Source organism: Lynx rufus, unplaced genomic scaffold, assembly GCF_022079265.1.
Source record: "Lynx rufus isolate CCGP_SWC_20201006 ecotype Redwood Valley unplaced genomic scaffold, mLynRuf1.p SCAF_7, whole genome shotgun sequence".
Taxonomy (NCBI): Eukaryota; Metazoa; Chordata; class Mammalia; order Carnivora; family Felidae; genus Lynx; species Lynx rufus.
This window is the reverse complement of record NW_025814889.1, coordinates 49,658,359-49,671,167: the sequence shown is the minus strand read 5'-3', so window position 1 is coordinate 49,671,167 and position 12,809 is coordinate 49,658,359. Positions and strand designations below refer to the sequence as shown.

At 39.2% G+C, this 12,809-nt stretch overlaps 1 protein-coding gene across 4 annotated transcripts in view; it reads right to left on the bottom strand.

Moving 5' to 3' along the window:
• The window catches only part of DERA (deoxyribose-phosphate aldolase), a 119,885-nt gene that overhangs the window by 91,690 nt on the left and 15,386 nt on the right, over positions 1-12,809 (bottom strand). The window contains exon 1 of one of the 4 annotated variants that reach the window (XM_047066160.1): positions 4,534-4,607. The exons of 1 other annotated variant lie outside the window; for it this stretch is intronic. Coding sequence is in view for 1 of the 3 variants with exons in the window: in XM_047066161.1 (XP_046922117.1) it covers positions 4,534-4,571 (38 nt within the window). In the remaining 2 variants the exon portion in view is untranslated. Of the gene's footprint in view, positions 1-4,533; positions 4,608-12,809 lie in introns of those variants that run through there. 2 more of the 4 variants (XM_047066161.1, XM_047066158.1) reach the window with 2 other exon arrangements.

The window sequence follows — 12,809 nt, the reverse complement described above, 5'->3', positions numbered from 1 at the left end:
CCTTAGGTATTATATCCCTGGTCCTATTTTTCTGATTACAACAGACTGACACCTTACTTGCTCCCCCTCTCCAAATAATACTGACACATCTATTCAAATCAATTTATAAGCCCTCTACCTAGAACACTATTCCTTCTATTCTCACAGAGCTAGCTCCCACTACCCATCCATGGGTATCAGTTTAAATATTCTCTATGAATCTCTCCTTGATGCCCATATACATTATGTGTCCCTGTTAATGTGTTCCCTCAACATCTTGTACTGCTTCTGCTGTCAAGAGTAGCACAGAGAAAAATAGAAGGAATAAATGGAATTTGATATTCAGTGTTACTACCCTTCCTTACTCAATTCTGAAAACACCAGCAGTTAGTTTTATGTTCACCTATGCAAAAGACCGGATGATTCAATTCTGGAGGAACTGCTCAGGCCAAGAAAAAAGACCCCCAGACACTGAACTTGGAGTCTCGGTGAAATGGCCCAGCAATATCACCCTATGGCTTATGAGTCCCATCCATGTCCAGAAAGCTTCTAATAAGCTTCTTACTGCTTCAAAGCTTGGAGGAAATGCACAAGACAACCCTCACTTCTGAAACCAATTATAAGCTCATGGGGAATGGATCCCCAAAACCACCTCAGATTTGATAATTTACTAGAAGGCTTACAGAACTTGCTGAAAGCTAGAAAGCTATTATACTCATGGTGACGGTTTATCACAACAAAAAGATATGGATTAAATTCCGCCAAGGGAAGAGACAGAGGGTCCAGGAGGGTTCCAAACACAGAGCTTCCAGTTGAGCAAAGGACAAATTTGCTCTCAGTGGAGCAAAGGACAGTGTTAATGCCTCCTGGCAGTGATGTGCGAGAATATGTACAGAATACTGACAACCAAGGAAGCTCACCTAAGCTTTGACATCCAGAGTTTTTATCGGGGGATGGTCACAGAGATGTGGTTAATTCCCAGGGGCTGATCTCAGTCTCCAGCGCCTCTGGGAGTAGAGCTGATACCACTTGACCCAAAGTACTCAACATGAACCACATTGTTAGACTATCTGTCATGGCCCAAAGCCCCAAGTAAATACACTATGAGGCAGGACATTCCAGGGGCTTAGGGTGAAAGAGAAACCTCTTTGGACAAGACTAAATTCTTTACTACACAAATGTCTCATTCGTAAATATGAATGGACAAAAAAAGATTATCTGATATATGAGGAAAGCTTCAAACACCAAAGATACAGCATAAAAACAACTGGAGGGGAGTAGAGAGGAGCAAGTGGAGGGCACTCAGAAGAAAACATTGCAGGAAGCAGGAGAAAACTTGAAATTAGAAAGCTAAGGAGCTCTTAGAAATTAAAAATGTTATGTCAGAAATGAAAAGTCCGCACCACCAAAGCACATCACTATGAAATTTCAGAATGCTGAAGACAATGGGAATATTTTTTCACCTTCCAAAAAGAAAAATGAAGGAGATCACATTACATAATGGGGACAAGAACATCAGCAAATTTGTCAACAAGAACACGGCATAGAATCTAGAATACAGGAGACTGCTGGCGAAGACAATGGAATGGGAAGATCCTAAGCTCATCTTGTCCTATGGATACAACCAGATAACGTCCACATCAGTGTAAATAACCCAGAAAACGACCTGAAGATGGGCAGAACAGACTCTCCACAGCTAAATGTAGAGAAGAGGCCACATCAAAGAGGGTAGGCAGACTGCTGGACTGTCCTGAGGAAGGAGAGACATGCAGGTGCAGACAGGGGAGAGAAACAGATCTGCACACCAAGCACATATGGGGAACCCGACCAGGAAGATGAATCCCCATAACATTCGGCTTTGGAAGCCAGAGAGGCCTAATTTCATGAGTTCTTACAATCAGCAGGGCTTAATGTCTGGAACTTTAAAAATCTGTGGGGTCAGCTCTGGGAGAGTCAGAGAGCAGGGTGTGAGAGGAAATGGAGTCCTGCCCCTAGAGACACAACAAACAGCCCCTGGGGAAATACAACACGGAAGTAGCAGTATGAAAATGACTAGGACATGTGAGAGGGAAATTTCTTTACTAATCTGAATGTGTGCTGGAGAGGCTTCTCCAAGAACTACAGACTTCTTGAAAGACTTCTCTAAGAACTAAAGAGCTGACGGTCGCCATTTCCCTCCCTCACCCCCCCAGCCTAGACACATGGACACCCGTAGGAACCAGGTCCAGCCACTACTCTCCACCTAACTTGCTGCCCTCACATTCCCCTGTGCACACACCCTCTGCAGCCACGCCTCTCCTGCAGGTTCCCTCCCACAGCAGACCCCTGCAAACCTTGCTAACATTGTGCACCCCACCCCCATATTCTCCCGGGGACTCGCCCTTCTAGCCTCGTGGCAGTTTTCTAAAGTGAATCTAGGTCCCCTTCCAGCAGGCCTGTACAAACCTTGCTAACACTGTGCACCACAGGCCAGCTTTCTCCTGTAGACCTGCCCATTCCAATACATCCTTGGCCACGGCCCATCGAAAGTGGTGCCATAAGCAGGGTGAGAAATGGTGCCTGGCAATGTGCAAGCAGCCCCGACAGGAGCCAGCACCACTCCAAAGTGACTCCTGCCCTGGAGAGAAGGGAACATAACCATACACACCTGTCTGACTGTGAACCCAGAAGTGGGCTGGGGCAGACATCTGGTCTGCATGCAGGCGCTGCCCACCAGTGAATGCTTCTCAAGAGACACCACAGGAAAAGCACCCTACAGTTCAGTGCTACTGCATTTCTGGAAAATGCCGGGTCTGACTCAACTCAAGCCCAAGGTGGTCCCAGACTGGCCCACTAACACCATAGGGATAAAACCTGCCCACAAGAGGCAAAGACAGCCACTGCAGACAACTGGACAAAAGGCAAAAGTGGCTTAGCCAAAATAGCAGGGTGCACACTACATGAGAGACACCCCATGCCACGTTCTGGTGAACAAGGGACACTGCACTCCAGGGTACTACAGGATCTCTTCTTCATAAGGCCACTACTTTCAAGAGCAGAAGATGTAGCTGACTTCTTGAGGAGAAGAGAAATGAGAAGACAGAGGAATACGTCCTACATGAAAGAACAGGACAAAAATCAGAGCAAGAGAGCTAAATGAAACAGATAATATGCCTGAAAGAGAATTTAAAGTAATGGTCATAAAGATACTCACTGGACTTGAGAAAAGAGTGGAAGACCTCAGTGAGACTCTCTACAGAGTCAGAAAATGTAAAGAAGAACCAATCACAGACAAAGAACTCAATAACTGAAACTAAAAATATGCTAGATGGAATACACAGTAGACTAGAGGAAGTAGAACAGATCAATGACCTAGAGGACAGAAAGTCATCAAGCTGAGCAGGTGAGAGAGAAAAAATAATAAAAAATGAAAGTAGACTTAAGGAACTCAGCAACACCATGAAGCATAATAATATTTGCATTATAGGAATCCCAAAAGGGGAAGAGAGAGAAAAGGGGGCAGAAAAATTATCTGAAAAAATAACAGCTGAAAAAATTATCTGAAAAAATAACATGAATCTGGGAAAGGAAACAGAAATCCAGATCCAAGAAGCACAACAAAATCAACCCAAGGAGGGCCACACCAACTCACACAATAATTAAAATGGCAAAAAGTACTGATAAAGAGAGAATTTTAGAAGCAACAAGAGAAAAGAAAATAGTTACATACAAGAGAAACCCCATACAGCTATATGCTGATTTTTCAGCAGGAATTTTGCAGGCCAGAGGCAGAGTGGCATGATATATTCAAACTACTGAAAGAAAACAAAACAAAACAAAAAAACCTGCAGCCAAGAATACTCTATCCAGCCAGACTATCATTCAGAATAGGAGAGATAAAGTTCCTAGATGAACAGAAGTTAAAGGAATCGTGACCTACAAGAAATGTTAAAGGGGATTTTGTGAGTAGAAGACCATAAGTAGGAGTATGAAAAGTAGGAAGCACAAAAGCAGTAAAATTAGGCATATTTATAAAAATAAGTCAAGGGGCACCTGGGTGGCTCAGTTGGTTGAGCGTCTGACTTCGGCTCAGGTCAGGATTCCATAATTCGTAAATTCGAGCCCTGCATCAGGCTCTGTGCTGACAGCTCAGAGCCTGGAGCCTGCTTCAGATTCTGTGTTTCCCTCTCTCTGCCCCTTCCCTGCTCATGCTCTGTCTCTCTTTCTCAAAAATGAATAAATGTTAAAATTTTTTTAAAAATCAGTCAAAAGATTCACAAAATAAAGGAATGTAAAGTATGACACCATATATCTAAAATGTGGGGGGAGAGGAGTAAAGAATGAGTTCAAGCTTAAGTGACCACTAACTTAATATAGATTGCTATAGCATAACATTATATACCTAATTCTAACCACAAATCAAAACCCAGTAATAGATACGCAAAAAATAAAAAGAAAAGAATCCAAGTATATCACCAAAGAAAGCCAGCAAATCATGACAGAGAAGAGCAAGAGAAGAAAGGAACAAAGAACTACAAAAACTACCATAAAATAAGTAACAGAATAAATACATACCTGCCAATAATTCCTTCGAATGGAAATGGACTAAACATTCCAATCAAAAGACACAGGATGACAGAATGAATAAAAAAGCAAGACTCCTCTATAAGCTGCCTACAAGAGTCTTGTTTCAGACCTAAAGACATAAATAGATTGAAAGTGAGGGGATGGAAAACCATTTACATTGCAAATGGAAGTGAAAAGAAAGCTGAGGTAGCAATACATATATATATCAGACAAAATAGACTTTAAAACCAAGACTGTAACAAGAGACAAAGAAGGACACTATATAATCATACAGGGAACAATCCAACAAGAAGATATAGCAATTGCAAATATTTATGCACCAAACAAGGTAACACCCAAATACATGAAGCAGCTAGTAACAAACCTAAAGGAACTAATCAATAGCAATACAATAATACTACGGGACTTTAACATCCCACTTACATCAATGGATAGATCATCCAAACAAGAAAAGAGTGGCTTTGAATTACACATTGGACCAGATGGATCTAACAGATATATACTGAACAATCAATCCTAAAACAGCAGAAACAAATTCTTTCAAGTACATATGGAACATTCTCTAGAATATATCACATATCAGCCCACAAAACAAGTCTCAACAAATTCAGGCATCTTTTCCTACCACAAAGTCATGAAACTAGAAATCAACCATAAGAAAAAAACTGGAAAGAGCACAAATACATGGAGGTTAAATAACATGCTAATGAACAATGAATAGGTCAACCAAGAAATCAAAGAGGAAATTAAAAAATCCATGGAGTCAAATGAAAATGAAAACACATGGTCCAAAATCTTTGGGATATAGCAAAAGCTGTTCTAAGAGAGGTTTATAACAATACAGACCTGTTTACCAAATCTCAAGTAAACAACCTAACCTTACACCAAGGAGCTAGAAAAAGAAAAAACCAAAATGCAAAACCAGTAGAAGGAAGGAAATAATAACATCGGGGGGCGGGGGGGGGGAATGAAACTAAAAACAACAGTTCACTGAAACCAGGAACTGATTATTTGAAAGGATAAACAAAATTGATAAACCCTTAAACAGACTCAATAAAAAAATGGGGGGGGGGGGACTCAAATAAATAAAATCAGAACTCAAAGAGGAGAATAACAACACCACAGAAATACAAAGGATTATGGGGCACCTAGGTGGCTCAGTTGGGTGAGTGTCCAACTTCAGCTCAGGTCACAATCTCGCTGTTTGTAGGTTCGAGCTCTGTTTCAGGCTCTGTGCTGTGAGCTCAAACCCTGGAGCCTGCTTCAGATTCTGTGTCTCTCTCTGCCTCTCTCCCATTTGTGCTCTATCTCTGTCTCTCAAAAATTAATAAATGTCAAAAAAAAAAAGAAAGAAATACAAAGGATTATGAGAGAATATTATGAAAAATTATATGTCAACAAACTGGACAACCTAAAAGAAATGGATAAATTCCTAGAAACATATTTTCCCCCAAAACTGAAGCAGGGAAAAATAGACAATTTGAACAGACCAATTAGCAGCAATTAAAAAAAGGGTAATCAAACCAGTAATCAAAAATCTCCCAACAAACAAAAGTTCAGGACGAGAAGCTTCACATGTGAATTCTACCAAATATTTAAAGAAAAGGTAGTATCTGTTCTTTTAATTTTTTTATTTTTTTTCTTAACGTTTATTTATTATTGAGAGAGAGAGACAGACCATGAGCATGGGAGGGGCAGAGAGAGGAGGAGACACAGAATCTGAAGCAGGCTCCAGGCTTTGAGCTGTCAGCACAGAGCCTGATGCGGGGCTCGAACTCACAGACCACAAGATCATGACCTGAGCCGAAGTCAGACGCTCAACCAACTGAGCAACCCAGATACCCCTATTCTTTTAAAGAAAGCTCCCAAATTGATTCTATGAGGTCAATACTACCTTAATACCAAAAGCAGATAAGGACACTACCAAAAAAGAGAACTATAAACCAATATCTCTGATGAATATAGATGCAAAAATTGTCAACAAAATATTAACAAACAAAATCCAACAATACATTAAAAAAATCACTGTGCACGATCAAGTAAGATTTATTCGTAATCAATCAATGTGATACATCACATCAAGAAAAAGGATAGAAACCATAGGATCATTTCAATAGATGCAGAAAAAGCATTTGATAAACTACAACATCCATCTATGATGAAAGCCTTCAACAAAGCAGGCTTAGAAGGAACATACCTCAACATAGCAAAGGCCATATATGAAAAATCTGCAACTAACATCATGCTCAAAACTGAGAGATTTCCCTGAAAATCAGGAACAAGACAAGGATGTCCACTCTCATCACTTTTATTCACCATAGTACTAGAAGTCCTAGCCATAGCAATCAGATAAGAAAAGTAAATACAAGGCATCCAAATTCATAAGGAAGAAGTAAAACTTTCACTATTTGCAGATGACATACAGAAAACCCTAAAGACTGCATCAAAAACTACTAGACCTGATAAATGAATTCAGCAAAGTCACAGAATATAAAATCAATTTACAGAAATCTGTTGTATTTCTATACACTAATCATGAAGCAGAAGAAAGAGATATTAAGAAAACAACTCAAATTACAATTGCACCAAAAATAATAAAATACCTAGGAATAAGCTTAACCAAGAAGGGGAAATATCTGTACTCCATGAACTATAAAACACTGATAAAAGAAATTGAAAATGATACAAATAAGTAGAAAGATATTCCATGCTCACGGACTGGAAGAATAAATATTGTTAAAATGTCCATGCTACCTAAAGCAATCTACAGATTTAATGCAATCCCTCTCAAAATACCAGTAGCATTTTTCACAGAACTAGACCAAACAATCCTAAAACTTGTATGGAACCACAAATAGCCAAAGCATCTTGAAAAAGAAGAATAAAAATGGAGGTATCACAATTTCAAATTCCAAGATACACTACAAAGCTGTAGTAATCAAAATAGTATAGTACGGACACGTAGATTAATGGAACTGGATAGATAGCCCAGAGATAAATCCACAATTATATGGTCAATTACTTTCAAGTTAATTTCAAAGGAGACAAGAATACGCAATAGGGGAAAAGACAGTCTCTTCAAATAAATGCTGCTGGGAAAACTGGACAGCTACATGCAAAAGAATGAAACTAACCGCTTTCTCACATCATAAGTACACACACACACAAAAAAACTCAAAATGGAGTAAGGACCTAAATGTGACACCTGAAACCATAAAAATCCTAGAAAAGAGGACAGGCAATTTCTTTGACATTGGCCATAACAACATTTCTCTAGATGTGTCTCATGAGGCAGGGGAAACAAAAGCAAAAATAAACTATTGGGACATCAAAATAAAAAGCTTTTGTACAGCAAAGAAAACAACGGATAAAATTTTAAAAAACCTGCTGAATGGGAGAAGATATTTGCAAATAACATACCTGAAAAAGAATTATCATCCAAAGTATATAAAGAACTTACACAATTCAACATCAAAAAAAAAAAATCCAATTAAAAATGGGCAGGAGAGGTGTGCCTTGCTGGCTCAGTCAACTGAGCATTTGACTCTTGATTCTTGATTTCAGCTTAGGTCATGATCCCAGGGTCATGGAATCAAGCTCCATGTCAGGCTCTGTGCTGAGCATGGAGCCTGCCTGATAGTCTCTCTCTCCCTCTCTCTCTCTCTCTCTCTCTCTCTGTCCCTCTGCTCCTCTCCCCTACTCACTCTCTCTAAAGTAAAATTTTTAAAAAATGAGCAGAAGACATGAACAGACTTTTCTCCAAAGAACACACACAGATGGCCAACACACACACGAAATGTCACTGAGTGATGCTCAGTATCACTCACCATAAGGGAAATAAAAATAAAAACCAGGATGAGATACCACCTCACATCTGTCAGAATGACCACAATCAAAAGTAAAAGAAACAACAAATGTTGGCCAGAATGTGAAGAAAAGGGAACACTTGGCCTCTGCTGGTGTGTCCACTGTGGAAAACAGTATGGAGGTTCCTCAAAAAATTAAAAAAAGAATTACTGTATGATCCAGTAATTCCACTATTGGGTATTTACCCAAATAATATAGAAACACTAATTCAAAAAGATATACACACCCCTACATTTATAGCAGCATTATTTACCAAGCCAAATTATGGAAGCAGCCCAAGTATCTTTCTCTAGACAATGGATAAAGAAGATGTGGGGGCAGCTGGGTGGCTCAGTCAGTTAAGTGTCCAACTTCAGCTCAGGTCATGATCTCAGAGTTTGTGGGTTGGAGGCCCACATCAGGCTCTCTGCTGTTAGCACAGAACCTGCTTCAGATTCTGTCTCCCTTTCTCTCTGACCCTCCCCACCCATGCTCGTTCTCTCTCAAAAATAAATATTTTTAAAAAGATGTGATACACACACACACACACACACACACACACACACACACACACACTGGACTATTATTCAGCCATAAACAAGAATGAAAATCTTGCCATCCTCAACAAAATGGATGGAGCTAGAGAGTTTAACGCTATGGTCGATAAAAATGTATACATCTATATACACATAGACATATGGTCAATAAAAATAAAATAATATTTTAGGAGTGCCTGAGTGGCTCATTTGGTTAAGCATCCAACTCTTGAATTTGGCTCAGGTCATGATCCCAGTGTCGTGGGATAGAGCCCCACATTGGGCTCTGTGCTGAGTGTGGAGCCTGCTTAAGATTCTCCCTCTCCCTCCCTCTCTTTCTCTTTCTCTTTCTCTTTCTCTTTCTCTTTCTCTTTCTCTTTCTCTTTCTCTTTCTCTTTCTTTCTCTTTCTCTCCCTCTCTCTCTCTCTCTCTTTCCCCCTTGGCCCCTGCTTGTACTCTTTCTCTGTCTCTCTAAAATAAAACAATCAATAAAAATAAGATAATACTTTAAACAAGAGAAGAGGTGAAGCATTTTATAATTAATCAGGATGAATACCAGCAGGCTTTATATTGTGTGACAAAAGGGTATGGGGAATATTGTTTACATTTCTCTTGTTTTCTCAAAGGAATCTTCTCAAAGGATTAGCTGACCAAAAAACTCAGGTGTGAGAGTTTGAGCCCAAGATTGAAACCAAAGAGCCAACCTCACCTCAATGCTTATAAACTACTGGCTATTTATAAATTCCTTTCACTCTAATAATTCTCCCAAGAGATGTGTTATCAGGGACACATACCACATCAAGGATCACTGTTTGTCTCCCAGTAATTCTCTATGTTGAATCCTGCTATTTCTTTTTCCCTCTATTTCAGAAATGTCATTAGCAACCATTATACTCCTAAATGAGGCAGCTTTTCCTTTCTTACAGACCATCAGGACTTACATTCTAGGCTTAACATATGGACTTATACCATGACTGAAATATCACTGTATCCCAGATGCTCTGCTTTACAAGGATAAGAGAAAATATCTTGGAAACAAGATGACAAAAAGTTCTTTACAGTTTCTTTTACTCTCTACCTGGCTTATCCTTCACCTTTATGAAATGGATCCACTCTATCCACCTAAATCAATTATTGGCTGTTCAGCCTCTATCTATGCTTATGACCGTGTCAAGCAAAGCAAGCTAGGGATCTACATGGGTTTCGTCCATGCTTGTCAAATTCAGAACACACACACGCGCGCACGCGTGCGCACACACACACACACACACACACACAATTTACCAAACATTGCTGTGCATTAATCCTTAAACTGACAATACCCTTCAAAAACTGTCCTCTAAAAAATCACTTCCTTCATGCTTTTCAGCCAAATTAACATCTCAAACAAAATTGCTGAGAGAGAAAAATCTCCCATCTCACAAGACATTTCATTGCCAAGATCTTGGTTTTACTCCTATACACTCTCATGAATGTACACCATAAGTTACTAAACCATGTCCGGATTTCCAAATATACAGTCTTTCAATTTAACATACTCTGGGAAAACTTCTGATAAGAGTTTCTCCAAACCCCTAAATGTGCCTAGTGTTCAGAATGAATCATTAGACCTTAGAGAAATTCACCAAGAAGCTAGACAACTGTGGCCCCCTGTTGGGTAAAGATTCAACTCTCAGTCCTTTGAGAAGATTTGATCAATTATTCCAGGAGCTAAGAGCTGCCAAGAAAATCTATTTAACACTTTCCTCTCAGTGAGAGAGTAGATGACACACTTTCCTAAATTAAAATTTGAAAATGTGCAAAAAAGCCCTGCTACTTATTGAGTTCATATTGTAAGTCAATAAAAAAGATGCATAAAGCAACTACCTGTGCCGCATGTTGTGCTAGTCTTACAAGAGTCTGGGGGATACTTACGTGCTAAAACAAACATGTAGACAATCTGTCCCATCAAAAATGTAACTGGAATGCTACAGAATGGAACTACAAATAATAAGATTTCATTTAAATTTAAATAAGCATGTTAAGCTCAAGAAAACATAGAATAAATATGTTAATGGAACCTAGAATTTATATAAAACCTATTCTTATTTTTCCTGAAACTGATTTCACCATTTGCACTGCCTTCCACTCTCATCACACACTCAACGTCCTTCCACTCTCACCACATACTACTCATGAATTTAAGGTACTACGTGACCTCTCCCAGGAACATTTAAGTTTTACCTCTATGGTAAGATATAGCAAATTATGAATGACAAATTTTATAAAGGGTATTAAATTATTTCAAAAGTTTATGAATTTATATTATTCCTAATACTTAATCTCTTATGCAAATATTTTTAAATGACCTACTAAGAACCACTATAATCTCGCTATTGAAATTTGTATGTTTGAATTTTGAAGCCCATGTCTACTTTTACAAAAAAAAACATTGCTATTCTTAGGTGAATGGCGTATAAGTACTTGTCTGTGATTATTTACCTAAAATGGTCATAGAATGGTACCAAGGGGACTTACTGAACAAACACCTACTCCATAGTCTGGGTATTGATCAATTTCCAAAGATTCTGATTATGGGAGGAAAAAAAATAGAAAAATAAAAGAATTTGGGATGAATAAATTACCATCTGGGTGAAAAAAACCCAGTGATAACTACCTTTTGTCACATTTCCATATGGAGGAAAGCAAATCACTATGAAGGTATCGAGTACATACGTAGTTTCAACCCCGTTACGTGCCAGCACACTTGGGCTCCAGCTGCCCGAGACCCTTTGAATCTCTCCCTGACAACCCCTTGTTATATTCCAGTCAACATATACCCTTGTTCACAATGAGTTATTCTTTAGCTTTAGGGTCAGAACTTTCCAACACCTCTACTGTATCTGTGTAAAAGGAAAAGTACATAATTCCTATTGTGGCTCACTTTGTTCCAGGCACCATGCCAGTTGCTATACGTGTAATACTTCATTTAATCTCCACAATTATTCTATGTCCTAGCTATTACCCACCATCACTTTTATGCACTTTTATTTTAGGTGTGCAAACTCAGAAATCACAGGTGGACGAATCAGAATTTGAATCCCAGGCATTCTGACTTCAAAGTCTAACTTCCTTTCCCCAAAACAGCTCCATTTAATGAAATGGGTAACCATCAAGCATATATTTATTTGCAAAAAAATTTTAATCTGAGCTACATCTAGAGCTACAGAACCAAATTCTCAAACTTGAACAAGAGATCACCCTTTGAACTAAATGAACTAAGCGAACATTCAAAGTGAAGTACATTTTGAAAGGAAAATAAAAACTAAAACAAGAGAAACGTTTCTGGTGGAGCTACCATATGTATTAAACAAGCCTTATATCATCTCCCCCCTACCTTTTGATTTGCAGGAAATACCAAATGTTTTCCAGATCCCTACTTACCACAGTCTCCTGCTCTCTGGTAATGCCTGTATCTGTGTTCAAAAAAATATTTAAACACGCAGAAGGAGCTTGGCATGTAGGTGTACCCCTTAAACAGCAGGCATCTAACATGTGCTAAAACACCCTGACTGTAAGCAGACAGGGCTTGAGTTGATATTGTCTTCCAAAACAAACAAACAAACCCCCGCTACATTATGGAGCACAATGACTGCCAACACTGCCTGGGCATATCTGTTCAAAACTGAATTTGAGCGGTATTCACCACCTGCTGGGTGCTGATTCAAAAAACACCGCTTCCCCCAGCACCTCATCTCCTTCTGTAATTTCTCCTCAGGAAGTTCTTTCGTGGCACAGGTTTTGACAAGGTGGCTGATTTTCCCCGTGCTTTCAGATGCTCTGTGACAAGTCATCAAAAACTTTAAAGCACCACCACCCCTCCTTTTACAAAGTCATTAGACG